This window comes from Oncorhynchus mykiss, chromosome 16 (assembly GCF_013265735.2).
Source record: "Oncorhynchus mykiss isolate Arlee chromosome 16, USDA_OmykA_1.1, whole genome shotgun sequence".
NCBI lineage: Eukaryota > Metazoa > Chordata > Actinopteri > Salmoniformes > Salmonidae > Oncorhynchus > Oncorhynchus mykiss.
The window spans coordinates 50,294,628-50,312,912 of NC_048580.1; the positions used below are offsets into that span (position 1 = coordinate 50,294,628).

General features: G+C 43.0%; 1 protein-coding gene across 7 annotated transcripts in view; it reads left to right on the forward strand.

Annotated features, from left to right (window-relative positions):
- The window catches only part of LOC110492207 (histone deacetylase 7), a 69,068-nt gene extending 52,650 nt beyond the window's left edge, over window positions 1-16,418 (forward strand). For 6 of the 7 annotated variants that reach the window (XM_036947168.1, XM_036947170.1, XM_036947169.1 and 3 more), the window contains exons 12-26: window positions 973-1,173; window positions 2,076-2,286; window positions 2,538-2,671; window positions 2,940-3,060; window positions 3,772-3,821; window positions 6,282-6,389; window positions 6,506-6,561; window positions 6,890-6,977; window positions 7,273-7,392; window positions 7,646-7,743; window positions 9,060-9,178; window positions 11,131-11,264; window positions 12,367-12,448; window positions 14,833-14,971; window positions 15,119-16,418. In XM_036947168.1, coding sequence (XP_036803063.1) covers window positions 973-1,173; window positions 2,076-2,286; window positions 2,538-2,671; window positions 2,940-3,060; window positions 3,772-3,821; window positions 6,282-6,389; window positions 6,506-6,561; window positions 6,890-6,977; window positions 7,273-7,392; window positions 7,646-7,743; window positions 9,060-9,178; window positions 11,131-11,264; window positions 12,367-12,448; window positions 14,833-14,971; window positions 15,119-15,161 — 1,704 coding nt within the window. In that variant the 3' untranslated portion in view covers window positions 15,162-16,418. The other variant, XM_036947174.1, reaches the window with a different exon arrangement.
- The last annotated feature ends 1,867 nt before the right edge of the window (window positions 16,419-18,285 follow it).

The window sequence follows — 18,285 nt, forward strand, 5'->3', positions numbered from 1 at the left end:
ACTCACTCATACTCTCATACTCACTCATACTCTCATACTCACTCATACTCACTCATACTCTCATACTCACTCATACTCTCATACTCTCTCATACTCACACATACTCTCTCATACTCTCATACTCACTCATACTCTCATACTCACTCATACTCTCATACTCACTCATACTCTCATACTCACTCATACTCTCATACTCACACATACTCACTCATACTCTCTCATACTCTCTCATACTCACTCATACTCTCATACTCACTCATACGCTCATACTCACTCATACTCTCATACTCACTCATACTCTCATACTCACTCATACTCTCATACTCACTCATACTCTCATACTCACTCATACTCACTCATACTCTCATACTCACTCATACTCACTCATACTCTCATACTCACTCATACTCTCATACTCACTCATACTCTCATACTCTCATACTCACTCATACTCTCATACTCACACATACTCACTCATACTCTCATACTCACACATACTCACTCATACTCTCACTCATACTCTCATACTCTCTCATACTCACTCATACTCTCATACTCACTCATACTCTCATACTCTCTCATACTCACTCATACTCTCATACACTCATACTCTCATACTCACACATACTCACTCATACTCTCATACTCTCTCATACTCACTCATACTCACTCATACTCTCATACTCACTCATACTCTCATACTCACTCATACTCTCATACTCACTCATACTCTCATACTCACTCATACTCTCATACTCACTCATACTCTCATACTCACTCATACTCACTCATACTCTCATACTCACTCATACTCTCATACTCACTCATACTCTGTTGTAATGGGTTACTGATTTTTGTACAATCCAAGGATGGTTTCCTCCTTCAGCAGCTTTCTTTTTCGAAAATAATTCATTGATTTGAATGGAGTTGGATGAATATAAATTGATAAATAATTTTGTGTGTGTGTTCCAGCTGATGTCTAAATCCAGTGAGAAGCCTCGGCTCAGACAGATCCCCTCAGAAGACATGGACTCTGAGGAGGTGGGGCCGACGCCCAGCGACACCTATCATGGCCGAGCACGGGTGGAGTCACTGAGGGAAGCGGAGCCTGTGTCTGATTTGGACAGCCAGGGAGAACAGATCAATCTGCAACACACACTCATACTCAACCAGGTAAGATAAAGACACACAGATGATAGAGGACCACTAATAGAATATGCCTTCCTTAAACTTCCAGCAGAGGGCAGCAATGTTTTGTTTTTTTCGTGCTTCATGCAGGACTTTACTTTCTGCGTGTATAGATTCCTGTGGGTTGAAAATCACAACAGCACTAAACATATCTCCTCTCTCTTTCTCTTTCTCTTTCTCTTTCTATCTCTGTCTCTCTCTCTGGCTCTCTCTCTGGCTCTCTCTCTGGCTCTCTCTCTGGCTCTCTCTCTGGCTCTCTCTCTGGCTCTCTCTCTGGCTCTCTCTCTGTCTCTCTGTCTCTCTCTCTGTCTCTCTCTGGCTCTCTCTATGGCTCTCTCTCTCTCTCTGGCTCTTTCTCTCTCTCTGGCTCTTTCTCTCTCTCTGGCTCTTTCTCTCTCTCTCTCTCTGGCTCTTTCTCTCTCTCTCTCTGGCTCTCTCTCTCTCTCTCTGGCTCTCTCTCTGGCTCTCTCTCTCTCTCTCTCTGGCTCTCTCTCTCTCTCTCTGGCTCTTTCTCTCTGGCTCTTTCTCTCTCTCTGGCTCTGTCTCTCTCTCTGTCTCTGTCTCTCTCTCTGTCTCTCTCTCTGTCTCTCTCTCTGTCTCTCTCTCTGTCTCTCTCTCTGTCTCTCTCTCTGGCTCTCTCTCTGGCTCTCTATCTGGCTCTCTCTCTCTCTGTCTCTCTCTCTCTCTCTCTCTGGCTTTCTCTCTCTCTGGCTCTCTCTCTCTGGCTCTCTCTCTCTGGCTCTCTCTCTCTCTCTGGCTCTCTCTCTCTCTCTCTCTGGCTCTCTCATTTTCTATCTTGCTCTCTCTCTCTCTCTGGCTCTCTCTCTCTCTGGCTCTCTCTCTCTCTGGCTCTCTCATTTTCTATCTTGCTCCCTCTCTCTCTCTAGTCATTGCTATGGGAGAAACAGAAACAGCTGCAGCAGTTGCGTCGGCAGACAGCCCACATGGAGACGCTGGCGGTACCCATGATGCTTGGCAGTGCACACCGGCCCCTCTTCCGTACCCAGTCCTCACCAGCCTCCACCTCCCTCACGCTGCCAGACAAGCCCCTGCCAATACCCGCCCCAGAACCACATAGCAAACCACGCTTCACCACCGGTAAGAAATGAACCACACACCCAGGCACACTGCCACAAGGGAACCTGTTTATGTGTAGGTTATTATCCCTACTGTGGCTGTAATTCAATTGATCCAATCTGAGGCCTGGTCAAGGACACTCTGATATGGGTAGTAAGCAGTTTATATGCTTATTGCATTTGTTTCAATATCTCTCTTGTGGTTAGATCTGTCTTACAGCTGTTGATTCACCGGAACTACTAACGTTAGTGTGTGTCTCTGTTTGGTTGCAGGCCTGGTTTATGACTCTCAGATGCTAAAGCACCAGTGCACATGTGGTGACAACAGCAGCCACCCAGAGCATGCTGGGAGGATCCAGAGTATCTGGTCACGTCTCCAGGAGAGAGGTCTCAGGGGCCAGTGTGAGGTACATAAACCTCAGTTTTTACCTCCTTTTTCTTTACCTACCCACTCGGCACACTGGTTGAATCAACGTTATTTCCACATCATTTCAATGAAATCACGTTGTACCAACGTGGAATTGACGTTTATTTGACGTCTGTGCCCTGTGGGTAGACTCAAGGGACAAACATGGCCTTTTCATTTGTAGCCATATTCAATATTGATATGGGTAGTTGTATCTTACTAAATGGTCCAGTGTCTGCTCTAAGTCTGGTCCATGTTCCCCCACACAGACTATCCGGGGTCGAAAGGCCACCCTGGAGGAGCTGCAGTCGGTCCATTCAGAGCGTCATGTCCTGCTGTACGGCACCAACCCACTCAACCGCCTCAAACTGGACAACCGCAAGCTGGCCGGTACGTCTTCACTAAAGATTTGATGATGTTTTCATCTAATCTGTCATGCCTACTTATGCCAGGACCCCTTGTATAACTGGCAACAGTTTGGCAACAGTAAAGTTAAGCTACTTTCTCTGGTGTCTCTAGTAAACAGAGATTTGCCTTTGGTTAATGATTCTAACGCCACTGTATTGATAGCACTTTGGAATCTCTTATGTTTAGAAGATAACTCATTAGTGTATTTACAGTTTTTCTCAATCACGTACAAGCATTTTCTGGAACAATCTTGTCGATTTTCAAAACAGAGTCCACAAAACACAGAACTCTGTGGCCTTTTGCAAAACAGTACATAAGAATGAACGCAGATTCACACATTTCTCTTCTGATGAAAACCATGTGTTAATATTCTGTGAATAAACATGTATTCACTGACGACACTTGTATTTAAAGTTTTGCCAAAGCGGTTCTAAGATATGCAAGGCAGGTACGACGGCAATACAATGGTCAGAAGTTCTGTATTTCACAATTTGATCATTGCCATTCTGCTACAGATACATTTCAATGCCGATCCAAAAATTGCTTCTATGCGATTGAGAAAAACTGTAAGATGTAATTTCACTGATGGTACACAGATAAACAGTAATGTCATATGCTAATAAAATGATAAGAAAATAAGCTGTTAACATGGATTATTTGTGATGAATAATACCACTCATTGTTCTCCCACAGGCATTCTCTCTCAAAGGATGTTTGTGATGCTCCCATGTGGAGGAGTAGGGGTAAGTGAGAGACCCGACACACACATATGCATACACACACACACACACATATATGCATGCACATACACACATTTTCCCCCAGCTCTCTCTCTTGCTCACAACACACACACCTCTCGATTTCAGTTGGAAATTCTTCCCTCCAAGTCCTTACCAACATGTGTATGATATGGTCCATTCAGAGTGATTAGTGATGGGAGTTGTTGACGTTGTTTCACAGAGAGGACTATGAGATTTCAAACTAATAGAAACATGATGCTCACGGGGTATTAAAGAAATGCCTCCAATTTCATTGTCTGAGCCAGACGGCTAGAAAAGAAGTTTGTGAACAAACGGGAAAGAATTATGAAAGGAAGGAAGGATATGTAGGATGGAGTGGACAGCAGCATGTTTATGTCCGTGAGGGAATTCCTTCGTTGGCATGTCTGCGTTTTCCTCTCCCTGGAAATGTCTGCATTTTCCTCTTCCATGTCTGCGTTTTCCTCTCCCTTGAAATGTCTGCATTTTCCTCTTCCATGTCTGCATTTTCCTCTTCCATGTCTGCATTTTCCTCTTCCATGTCTGCATTTTCCTCTTCCATGTCTGCATTTTCCTCTTCCATGTCTGCGTTTTCCTCTTCCATGTCTGCATTTTCCTCTTCCATGTCTGCATTTTCCTCTTCCATGTCTGCATTTTCCTCTCCATGTCTGCATTTTCCTCTTCCATGTCTGCATTTTCCTCTTCCATGTCTGCATTTTCCTCTTCCATGTCTGCGTTTTCCTCTTCCATGTCTGCGTTTTCCTCCTCCATGTCTGCATTTTCCTCTTCCATGTCTGCATTTTCCTCTTCCATGTCTGCATTTTCCTCCTCCATGTCTGCATTTTCCTCTTCCATGTCTGCATTTTCCTCTCCATGTCTGCATTTTCCTCTTCCATGTCTGCGTTTTCCTCTTCCATGTCTGCGTTTTCCTCTTCCATGTCTGCATTTTCCTCTTCCATGTCTGCATTTTCCTCTTCCATGTCTGCATTTTCCTCTCCATGTCTGCATTTTCCTCTTCCATGTCTGCATTTTCCTCTTCCATGTCTGCATTTTCCTCTTCCATGTCTGCGTTTTCCTCTCCCTGGAAATGTCTGCATTTTCCTCTTCCATGTCTGCATTTTCCTCTTCCATGTCTGCATTTTCCTCTTCCATGTCTGCATTTTCCTCTTCCATGTCTGCATTTTCCTCTTCCATGTCTGCATTTTCCTCTTCCATGTCTGCATTTTCCTCTTCCATGTCTGCATTTTCCTCTTCCATGTCTGCATTTTCCTCTTCCATGTCTGCATTTTCCTCTTCCATGTCTGCATTTTCCTCTTCCATGTCTGCATTTTCCTCTTCCATGTCTGCATTTTCCTCTTCCATGTCTGCATTTTCCTCTTCCATGTCTGCATTTTCCTCTTCCATGTCTGCATTTTCCTCTTCCATGTCTGCATTTTCCTCTTCCATGTCTGCATTTTCCTCTTCCATGTCTGCATTTTCCTCTTCCATGTCTGCATTTTCCTCTTCCATGTCTGCATTTTCCTCTTCCATGTCTGCATTTTCCTCTTCCATGTCTGCATTTTCCTCTTCCATGTCTGCATTTTCCTCTTCCATGTCTGCATTTTCCTCTTCCATGTCTGCATTTTCCTCTTCCATGTCTGCGTTTTCCTCTCCCTGGAAATGTCTGCGTTTTCCTCTTCCATGTCTGCATTTTCCTCTTCCATGTCTGCATTTTCCTCCTCCATGTCTGCATTTTCCTCTTCCATGTCTGCATTTTCCTCTTCCATGTCTGCATTTTCCTCTTCCATGTCTGCATTTTCCTCTTCCATGTCTGCATTTGCCTCTTCCATGTCTGCGTTTTCCTCTTCCATGTCTGCGTTTTCCTCTTCCATGTCTGCGTTTTCCTCTTCCATGTCTGCGTTTTCCTCTCCATGTCTGCATTTTCCTCTTCCATGTCTGCATTTTCCTCTTCCATGTCTGCATTTTCCTCTTCCATGTCTGCATTTTTCTCTTCCATGTCTGCATTTTCCTCTCCATGTCTGCGTTTTCCTCTCCATGTCTGCATTTTCCTCTCCATGTCTGCATTTTCCTCTTCCATGTCTGCATTTTTCAACATTTATGCATTTTCCTCTCCCTGGAAACAAGTCCTGTTTTTCCCTCTTGTATTTCTCTGTTGCTTGGGTAGCACATCTCTATGGCACCGGGGTGTGTCTGTGTACTGTATGTATGGTAATATATCAGACAGCTGTTTTATAGTCCCATAAATGATTGAGGTGAGGACTGTGTGCCTCCAAACTGGTGTACCTGTAGTAATACTTAGTGCCATTGAAACCAAGGAAAGAAAAACACTGCACCTGATCCATATAGCATGCTAGCAGATTCTAAACACATACTAATGACTGGTTCCTTCAAGCTTGGCAGTTGTGCTGTCCTGTCACTCACCCGGGTGTCGTTTTTGATTGGCAGGTGGACAATGACACAATCTGGAACGAGTCTCACACGTCCACGGCGTCGCGCATGGCTGCAGGCAGTGTCACAGAGCTGGCCTTCAGAGTGGCCAAGGGAGAGCTCAAGGTGAGACACAGAGATCTGTAATCCCCATCAAATCACACTCCAGACTATCTCTCCAACTGCCTCAGGCAACTTGAGAAAGAATACTGAATGTTTTGTTTTGTTTTGTTTCTCTCCAGAATGGCTTTGCAGTGGTGAGGCCCCCAGGCCACCATGCTGACCCTTCCAACCCAATGTAAGTCTGTCTCATTTTCTCATATCGAATGTGCTTGTGTTTTTGTTTGTGTGTAGTTTTTTACTCCTTGTGGTAGTGCGTGCCCAGGCTAACCACAGTGGCCTCTGCTGAGCGTTGCAGTGTCAGCACGCTGTCTGATGAAAGATATTTATGGGCTGATAGTGAAGCTGGGAAGGAAAAGAACAGAGAGAAGATTTATGCCTCTCCTATTGGTGTGCTGAGTCGGCTTTTAGGAATTCCACCATTTTTCTTCGTATCCTAACCACTATCATCTTGTATTGCTAATGTCTGTTTCTCTACCTTTCTTTCACCCCCTCCCTCCCTCCAGGGGTTTCTGCTATTTCAACTCGGTGGCCATCGCAGCCAAGCAGCTCCAACAGAAACTGAGTGCCAACAAGATCCTCATCGTTGACTGGGTAAGGGACTACAGTTTCAGTGATTGTAGCAATAACAGTAGCAACACTATTTTCGTTGGTGGTATTCTCGTCTCAGTTGACCTATTACTGTTTTGACAATAACTACAGTATTTAGTATGACCCTTATGATATACTGTATACACATGAAAACATGTATGTATACACAAGTAAACACATGTGAGTTCTGTCTCACATTGCTTTCTTTGTTACTATTGGCCAGGTCTAGGATATGACATAAAATAAGCCAGCAGTTATGTGATTTAATGTAACCAAATCTTCTCTGTCCTGTTGCTAGGATGTTCACCATGGTAATGGGACCCAGGAAGTGTTTTACAATGATCCCAGTGTGCTGTATATCTCACTGCATCGCTATGACGACGGCAACTTCTTCCCTGGCAGCGGGGGGCCAGCTGAGGTAAGTGACATCATTGGGTCAGCTCTACACCGGGCATTCTGCCAGTAGGACAATGGGCATGACATCAAGAGAAGCTAGAGCAACTAGCTAGGTTCCAAAGTAACGGTGGACAGATGTCTGCTCAAGGGTCTTAGTGTGTTTAGGAGACATTCTATTACACGTGTTGTGCCTCTAGCACCTCTATGTTATTGACCGCATCTCCATGGAGAATGCATTGTCTCAGTAGGTCTCTGTGTGTGTGCTTGTGTTGCAGGTGGGATCTGGTGCTGGAGAAGGCTTCAATGTCAACGTGGCCTGGACTGGAGGTCTGGACCCCCCTATGAGTGATGCTGAGTACATCGCTGCTTTTAGGTACGACAGCTCTGACCATGATCCTTTCTGGTTTAAACATGAATGTCCACCCGTCCCCATTTCTGTAACTATGGAAAAATGAAGGTCTTACCTTGTCACTTTCTAGAAAGGACCCCTTCTCCCCTCATACAGAATTGACTGTAATTTGCAAAAGTGCAAAAACTCTTGACGCATTTCTGAATCGGAGTCATTTGAAGTGCATGTGTACGGTCCCAATTTTCAATGTTTTATGTGTGAGATTAAATTGTCTCCAGGTTTGGTGGTTGTTGTATTAAACAGACATTTCACTGCCACTTCCTCCATAGCACTTAATTGCCACCGGTGGGTGGTTCAGGTTCTAATGAAGTTTCTGTATTTTGGTTAGGTCGGCTGTCTGGTGGCAACCGTAGGAAACTGTGGCGACCACAGACAGTGGTGGGTGGGCCCCACCTCTAAGCCAGCGTAACAAAATGAGAATGACAACATAGTACTGGAAAAGTTTCAACAAAAGTTTTGAACTTCAACGTAATAAGAAACCAGGGTTTAATATTCCTATTACAACTCTCTTTTCCACACAGTAGTACACCACCCTTGGACTTAATAATAAAGCCTCTGTTTGAATCTGAAAAGACACCATTTTGTTGCCACACATGTCTGTCCCACACAGATTTAAAATGTCTAACAAGTTTGTTGGTGAAATGTTCTCAGTCAGTTTCTCTAAACTCCAGGGGTAAGGAATGCACCCCCACCACCTCCTTGTCTCCTCTGTCTCATTCCTGTTCTCCTCTTCTCCCTACCTCTCCCCTTCCCTTGCTCTGATTGATCTTTAATGAGCCCTCTCTCTCTCTCTCTCTCTCTTGTTCTCCCTGTAGTCTGTCTATAGCTGGGCTCACAGGGGAGTAGGGGAGGTTTTATTGGTCTGCAGGGGAGGCAGGGTTGGTTAGTGTGGTGGGGAGTGGGGGGGGTCTGGGCTGGAGGAATCCAAACGCAGGATAATGAACCCAAATGGATCCCAGATGGCAGGCTGTCAGTGACGTGAGGAGAGTGACAAGCTCCAAATGGGAACCAGACGTGCTTATGGAGGCTTTGAACTCGGGCGGCAGCAGAGATGCCTGCGTTAGCTCCCTCGCTAGCTAGTGGCTCTGCTCAGCTCTGTGCTGTGCTGGTTGACTCTCTTAACAGAGAGAGGTGGCTGACGCCAGTCCAGAAAACAACAGGAGGCCCCTGCAGCTCGACCTCAACCCTGCTCTCTTCACTGTAATTAACAGCCAGACAGGGCTGTTTGTGGAGTAAATATTGTCGAGGTGTTGTTGGAATGCTGTTGTTCCTCCCTGCAGGACGGTGGTGATGCCCATAGCTCAGGAGTTCTCCCCTGACGTGATCCTGGTCTCCTCAGGGTTCGATGCAGCAGAGGGACATCCTGCACCTCTAGGGGGTTACAAGGTCACCGGCAAATGTAAGCAAGGCTTTCCTCAAACAGTACACGTTAGACCATGAGCTAGCTTGTACAGTGGTTTCAGAGCTTTGCTGGTTAGTTCTTGATAAATAGAAGGTAAGACATTTATAAGCCTTGACCTCGTACACACTGACCTGGTTGCATCACTGTTGTAAATGTGTGTCTTTATTGATTTATATGAATCTGTGCTGTAAATGTCATTAAGATTGGTACAGGCACTGTAGTACAATACTTCACAAAGTATTCATACTCATTGGCTTATTCCACATTTCATTTTTTTTACAGCCTGAATTCAAAATGGATTACATAGATTTTTTTTTTATCTCACCTATCTACACAACATACCACATAATGACAAAGTGAAAACATGTTTATAGACATTTTTGCAAATGTATTGAAAATGAAATACAGATGTCTCATAAGTATTCACACCCCTGAGTCAATACATGTTAGAATCACCTTTGGCAGTGATTACAGCTGTCTTTCTGGGTAAGTTTCTAAGAGCTTTGTACACCTGGATTGTACAGTATAAAAAAAAAAATCTTCAAGCTCTGTCAAGTGTTGTTTTTTCATGTCTTGCCATAGATTTTCAAGGCGATGTTAGTCTAAAATGTAACTAGGCCACTCAGGAACATAACATATCCTCTTGGTAAGCAACTCCTTGTGTTTTAGGTTATTGTCCTGCTGAAAGGTGAATTTGTCTCCCAGTGTCTATTGGAAAACAGATTGAACCAGGTTTTCCTTTAGGATTGTGCCTGTGCTTAGCTCTATTCCGTTTCTTTTTATCCTGAAAAACTCCCTAGACCTTGCTGATGACAAACATACCTATAACATGATGCAGCCACCACCATTCTTGAAAATATGAAGAGTGGTACTTAGTGATGTGTTGTGTTGGATTTTCCCCAAACGTAACGCTTCGTATTCAGGACATACAGGTCATTTCTTTCCCACAATTTGTGCAGTTTTACTTTAGTGCCTTATTGCAAACAGGATGCATGTTTTGGAATATTCGTATTCTGTACAGGCTTCCTTATTTTCACTCTGTCATTTAGGTTCGTATTCTACAGTAATTGAAATGTTGTTGATCCTTAGTTTTCTCCTATCACAGCCATTAAACTCTAATTGTTTTAAAGTCACCATTGACATCATGGTGAAATCCCTGAGCGGTTTCCTTCCCCTCTTGAAATTGAGTTAGGAAGGATGCCTCATTATTGTTATTTTATTGTTACTTTTTAAATGTTTTACTTTAGTTTATTTAGTAAATATTTTATGTTGTATTCGGCGCATGTACATTTACTTTGATTATATTGTTCTATTTGTATCTTTGTAGTAAATGGGTGTATTGATACAGCATCTAACGTGTAATTAATAACTTCGTTATGCTCCAAGAGATATTCAATGTCTGCTTTTTGTATTTTTACCCATCTACCCATCTTTGCGAGGCATTGGAAAACCTCCCTGGTATTTGTGGTTGAATCTGTGTTTGAAATTCAACGCTCTTCTGAGGGACCTTACAAATAGCTGTATGTGTGGGGTACAGAGAGGAGGTAATCATGTTAAACACTATTATTGCACACAGTGAGTCCATTAAATGTATTATGTGGCTTGTTAAGCAAATATCTACCCCTGAACGTGTTTATGCTTACCATAACAAAGGGGTTGAATACATATTGACTCAAGGCATTTCAGGTTTTCATTTTAATTAGTATAAAACTCCACTTTGACATTATGGGGTGTTGTGTGTAGGCCAGTGACACAAAATCTCAATATAATCCATTTTAAATTCAGGCTGTAACACAACAACATGTGAAAGAAGTCAAGGGGTGTGAATACGTTCTGAAGGTACTGTATATGGCCATGTTGTCAGTCTAGAAAAGGAGTTGGCACACATGCCTCATTGAACATGATTTAGGCTAGTTTATTGACTGTGTAGTTGTTGATGTGTCCATCAGGTTTTGGGTTCCTGACCCGGCAGCTGATGGGTCTGGCTGGAGGCCGGGTGATCATGGCCCTGGAGGGAGGTCACGACCTCACGGCCATCTGCGACGCCTCCGAGGCCTGCGTCAGCGCTCTCCTGGGCATTGAGGTGAGAGACTGGTTTAAGGTGCATTAAAGCAGTATATGAACTACTTTTAAACCCCATTTTTTCCTTATCTATCTACACACAATAGCCCATAATTACAAAGCGAAAACAGGGTTTTAGAAATACCTTATTTAAATAAGTATTCAGACCCTTTGCGATGAGACTCAAAAATGAGCTCAGGGGCATCCTGTTTCCATTGATCATCCTTGAGATGTTTCTATAACTTGATTGGAGTCCACCTGTGGTAAAATCAATGAATTGGCACATGACAGCCTGCTTGAAGTTTGCCAAAAGGCACATAAAGGACTCTGACCATGAGAAACAAGATTTTCTGGTCTGATGAAACCAAGATTGAACTCTTTGGCCTGAATGCCAAGCATCACGTCTGGAGGAAACCTGACACCATCCCTACGGTGAAGCATGGTGGTGGCAGCATCATGCTGTGGGGATGTTTTTCAGCGCAGTGACTGGGAGACTAGTCAGGATTCAGGGAAAGATGAACAGAGCAAAGTATAGAGAGATCCTTGATGGAAACCTGCTCCAGACCGCTCAGGACCTCAGACTGGGGCAAAGTCTGTAAATGTCCTTGAGTGACCCAGCCAGAGCCCGGACGTGAACCCGATCAAATATCTCTAGAGAGACCTGATAATAGTTGTGCAGCGACGCTCCCCATCCAACCTGACAGAGCTTGAGGGGATCTGCAGAGAAGAATGGGAGAAACTCCCTAGATACAGGTGTGCCAAGCTTGTAGCATCATACCCAAAAAGACTTGAGGCTGTAATCGCTGCCAATGGTGCTTCAACAAAGTACTGAGTAAAGGGTCTGAATACTTATGTAAATATGTTTCAGTTATTTATTTATTTTTGTGCAAAAAAAAAGTTTTTTGCTTTGTCATTATGGGGTATTGTGTGTAGATTAATGAGGAATAAAAATACTTTAATACATTTTAGAATGAGTCTGTAACATAACATAATGTGGAAAAAGTCAAGGGGTCTGAATACTTTCCAAATGCACTGTAAATAAGAGGAAAGATATTGAGGGCTGGAAAGGAGGATGTTGTTGATTAGTGGCCTGATGGTTTCCTCTCCCACTATTGTCCATACAGGAGCCTCTGTCAGAGGAGGTGCTGCTGCAGAAGCCCAATGCTAACAGTGTTTGCTCGCTACAGAGAGTCATACAGATACATGGTGGGTAAACAGTCATTCTACTCCTTATGTCTCTTTCTCATACAGTACACCACTGTCCCTATTTTCCCTCTGTCTCTCTATTCTATTTTTGTCTATCCCTTTATTCTGGTCTGATCCTAATTATTGTGAAATGTAGACTTCCTGAGTACACAGAATGATTTAATACATTAGGCTACAAGGCTATTAACGATATTGATCTTTCGCCATATGGGCCCATACAGTATGAAGGACTAGCTTTTATATCAGTTGGACGATTCAACCTTCTGACTGCAGCCAAAGTGCTCACTGCTCATTCAAGTGTGTGTGCTTACTGGCTCTGGTTTAGGCAAAATAAACACACAGAATAAACACACATAATGTAGGGCAGAGTGGGGTAAGTTGAGCCATGTTTTACATTCAGCTTCACTGCGTCAAGGGAAATATAGTATTCTTTTAACAAAGATATCTACATATATTTCAAGATGTTGTGTATACAGTGGCTTGCGAAAGTATTCACCCCCCTTGGCATTCTTCCTATTTTGTTGCCTTTTAACCTGGAATTAAAATAGATTTTTGGGGGGGTTGTATCATTTGATTTACACAGCATGCCTACCACTTAAAACATGCAAAATATTTTTTATTCTGAAACAAACAAGAAATAAGACTGAAAACTTGAGCATGCATAACTATTCACCCCCCAATGTCAATCATTTGTAGAGCCACCTTTTGCAGCAATTACAGCTACAAGTCTCTTGGGGTATGTCCCTATAAGCTTGGCACATCTAGCCAATCTAAGGATTTTTGCCCATTCTTCAAGGCAAAACTGCTCCAGTTCCTTGAAGTTTGATGGGTTCCGCTTGTGTACAGCAATCTTTAAGTCATACCACAGATTCTCAATTGGATTGAGGTCTGGGCTATGACTAGGCCATTCCAAGACATTTAGATGTTTCTCCTTAAACCACTCAAGTGTTGCTTTAGTAGTATGCTTAGGGTCATTGTCCTGCTGGAAGGTGAACCTCCATTTCAGTCTCAAATCTCTGGAAGATGGAATTTCCCTGTATTTCCCTCTAGAATTTCCCTCTAGAATTTCCCTGTATTTAGCGCCATCCAACATTCCTTCAATTCTGACCAGTTTCCCAGTTCCTGCCGACGAAAAACATCCCCACAGCTTGATGCTGCCACCACCATGCTTCACTGTGGGTATGGTGTTCTCGGGGTGACGAGAGGTGTTGGGTTTGCGCCAAACATGTTTGCTTATTTTTTTTTCTTTAAGCAATGGATTTTTTCTGTCCATTCTTCTGTATAGCCCAGCTCTGTAGAGTGTACGGCTTAAAGTGGTCCTATGGACAGATACTCCAATCTCCGCTGTGGAGCTTTGCATCTCCTTCAGGGTTATCTTTGGTCTCTTTGTTGCCTCTCTGATTAATGCCCTCCTTGCCTGGTCTGTGGGTTTTGGTGGGTGGCCCTCTCTTGGCAGGTTTGTTGTGGTGCCATATTCTTTCAATTTTTTAATAATGGATTTAATGGTTCTCCGTGGGATGTTCAAAGATTCTGATATTTTTTATAAGCCATCCCTGATCTGTACTTCTCCACTGACGTGTTTGGAGAGCTCCTTGGTCTTCATGGTGCCGCTTGCTTGGTGGTGTCCCTTGCTTAATAGTGTTGCAGACTCTGGGGCCTTTCAGACCAGGTGTATATATACTGAGATCATGTGACACACAGGTTTACTTTAACTAACTAATGATGTGACTTCTGAAGGTAATTGGTTGCACCAGATCTTATTTTGGGGCTTCATAGGGGGTGAATACATAGGCACCCAGCACTTTTCCCTTTTTTTGTTGTTGTAGTTGATTTTCCTTAAACAAGTAATTTTTTTAATTTCACTTCACCAATTTGGACTATTTTGTGTATGTGGATTACATGAAATCCAAATAAAAATCCATTAAATTACAGGTTGTAATGCAACAAAATAGGAGAAACGCCAAGGGGGATGAATACTTTTGAAAGGCACTGTCTGAATATATGTAAAAAAATATATAGTTTTGAAAACATATCTTGTCCCAAAAAAGTGGTCTCTTGACATGCCTTACATATGGGGTAAGTTAAGCCCCTACTGAATGAAATATTACCGCTACCTTTTAAAACCATGTCTATCTTTATTTCCCAAACACAGATCAATCACTTTACATTTTTTAAATAATTTTAAGCATGGCTTAACACCCAACAAACACTTTGTACTTTCTTTAACACTTTTAACATAGGCCATGTTGTTACCTGATAACCCAGCGATAATGCCTTGCATTAGAAAACACTTCAATTTGCTCAACTTACTCCAATGGCCATTGGCTCAATTACCCCACTCTCTCCTACTGTATAGCCCAAAATATTCTCTGTCTGTTTTTCAGGTCAGTATTGGCAGTCCCTGAAGACATTCAGTAGCTCCGTGGGACTGTCCTTCCTGGGTGCTCAGAGAAGAGACTGTGAGGAGACTGATGCGGTCAATGCTCTGGCCTCTCTCTCTGTGGGGGTCCTGACCAGCAAGAGGTACGACAGGAGCACATGTACCCAAACACTACTAAACGCTCTCAAACACTCCTTAACACTCTCAGAGTAAAGGGCAGACTCCCCTGTACAGTACTATACAAATATGATGCTTTTCCTAACCATCTTCTCTATGTGTTTGCCCCCCAGCCTCCCCGACGAGCCTATGGAGCATGACGACAATTCCATGTGAAAGATGCTGACTGTTGACCTCAGAGACCTCTCCTTCAGGACGTCCCAATAGCCGTGGAGATCCTGCCCTGTCACACGACGAGGGGGAAGAGTGTAGACTGTGGAACTCTGCCTTAACCAATGAGACCTTAAAGCCACACAGTGCCTCAAAGACCACCGTCCATTCTCCTAAGACTGTATGCAGTGCAACTTAACACAGCAAAGAGTGAACTCAACACAGTGGAACTAATGTAGCCTGCTCAGCCACACCAAAGACCTGTCAGTGTATATGTGAGGTAAAAGATGTTCTCTCAAACAGCTGATTATTTGACTCTGTCCGTGGTCTAGCCCTAGCTAGACAGAGTCATTTTTATTGTGTGTATTCAGAAGGACACGTCCATACCAGCCGTGTGCCGTCATATTGACCACTCTTTGGCCTTTAAAACAACTACAGACCTAAAGGTCTGATGGAGGCACTTACAGTAAAGAAATACTTCCCATCCACAGTCTTATTTCCCCAGTGTCTGTGAATAATACAGGCCATAGAGACGAAAGGAAGATGTGGCCCTGAAGGAGGGACTTCTTAGCACCAGGTCTGTGGGTGTCTGTTGTTGTGTCAGTGAGCAGAGCAGAACCCAGTCAGTCTGAGGAAGGCCCTGGACGGACAGAGGGAGAGAGCGATAGCCTGGAGGGGACCGGCCAGCACCTGGCAACTGTTGAATGGCTCAGTCGGTCCTCGATGATGTCATTAATAGTTTAACCACTAAAAAAAAAAAAAAAAAATAAGAAGAAAATGAAGATAAGGATGACTGTGGTTTTATCTGTTGTTTTTGTTTTTGCACTGTGCATTCCATAATGTGAACCGTTGAAAATTCCAAACCTCTGGGAAACTCAAGTTCTAGATTATTTAATTATCTGTTAAACTTTGAAGATTGGAAGATATTGTTGTCCTCTAAAATCCACTCACATTCTAAAAAAAAGACTTATGCATTCTACATTTCTACCGGCATGTATAAACATTGAGTATTCATACGAAGTGCATTTTCAAAAAAAATCCTGTTTGGCCAGATTGTATTATGAATACTTTCCACTGCTGTTCATAGACAAGTGTCTTTATATATTGTTGGCAGGGACACACACACTCAGAAAGGCATGGTAGACATGCACGCTATTTCCCTTTATGTCTTACCACTGACATGATGAGGACCAAAATTATACCTCCTGTCTCGAGGATATATAGTATACAAACAGGATGAACAGGAACAATCAAACCAATGAATCTTATGAAGAGCTGAAGACCTACCACTGTTTGGAAGGGAATACTAGTTATATGTTCATTCCTATGCCATTGTATTGTTTATGATGCTAGTCAAAGGCTCTAATGCACTTCATGGAGATCTCCCAAAGAAACCGCTCTTCAACATGCAGTGGGACTGTATTACTGCAGATGGACCAGTGTGGTTACGGTGTTACTGTACGTTGATGTTTGTTTTTGCAGGACCAGACTTTTGACCTGTGGATAGACATTTACTGTGTACATTCATTTGACAGTTCAGTTCCCTTGATATTATCCATGGACAGTAATATCAAGCAGAGTTGAATAACAGTTAAACTGAGTGTATTATTTTTTGTGAAAACCTTCTTTATGGTGTTTCTCTGTTTGTTTCGTGGACCAACCAAAATACTATTACTGTTAGCACTATGGAGGTCAGTGGCGGTCGGTGCCATTTAAAATGAGGGAGGACGATTTATTTTTTTATGAGCATGGCCTTATTTCTATTACAGCGTATTGGATGACTGTCATTCCTTTTCCATTCACACAGTTCACTGTAACAGCGATAGGTTTAGGCTACTTCATGATACTCAAATGTTACCTATACCCATCATGTTGCTACAACCTAACCTATGAATGAAAGTTTACAACGTAGGTGCACACAGGTCGAGAGAAGCATTTGAGGTGACAGACCGTGACACATGGACACACAGTGACACATTCAATATCACCTTGCACACTCTTGCCTGCATCTAGGGTGTAATCATTAGTCTAACAGTTGCAAACAAGTTTCTATTGGACAAATTCAGGTATGTTTATCCCCATTTCGTTCTGTTTGCTTCCGTTTAAGAAACGTTTTACAGCAGAATGAATACACCCCTGATCACGCGTAAATACAGTTCACTTTCATAGTAGCCATGTTGTATTCCTTCTCGCTTCTATGCGCTCTCCTCCTCTCACCTTTCGCTTGTGGACTTCAATGCACAACACATCAGCTGAATGTGACCGGGCAAAAAAAAACTTTATCATAACCGCTACACACAGCCTACATCGCTGTCATCATATTAGCTAAAGTAACGTCATAGTCAACGTCAGCTAATATAACTAATACGTCAGTAAACCCAGTTTAGCACCTGCACCGGCGGGCCCCGGGGGAAATACATTTGTAAAACCAAAATCTTACCTTGACTTGGAAGAGTTCCAGTGTTTTGTTGGATAGTCATAGCCAGCTAGCTAACATAGCATCCCTCTGTCAGAGAAGAGTATTTAAGCAGGCTAAACTAGATAGCTGCATAGGCTAGCTAAGTAAGTGAAAGTGAAAAAAATGACTCTCTTGCTTCTCCTATATTTTGGAAGAAATTAATTTGTTCAAAACTGTTCAACTAGTGTCTTTCTCTCTTTGAGTTAACTACTCGCCACATGTTATGCACTGCAGTGCTAGCTAGCTGTAGCTTATGCGTTCACTACTAAATTAATTCTCTGATCCTTTGTTTGGGTGGACATGTCAGTTCATGCTGCAAGAGCTCAGATAGGTTGGAGGACAAGTCAATGTACCCAGAGGAGGATGGACCATGGTGCTACACCATGGTGCTACCCTACAGAGTGCTGTTGAGGCTACTGTAGACATTCATTGCAAAACAGTGTGTTTTAATTCATTATTTGGTGACGTGAATAGTATAGTTTTATATAATTCATTCAATTGTATGATATTCACTGAGGATGGTCCTCCCCTTCCTCCTCTGAGGAGCCTCCACTGATGGAGATGTGGCTTTACTATGATGGTGCATACTTCTCCCTTAGGCCTTGTGTAGGAAGTCTCTCTTGTACTCCAGTTGTATGTATGATGCAGTACTTGACATCATGCTGATTATAG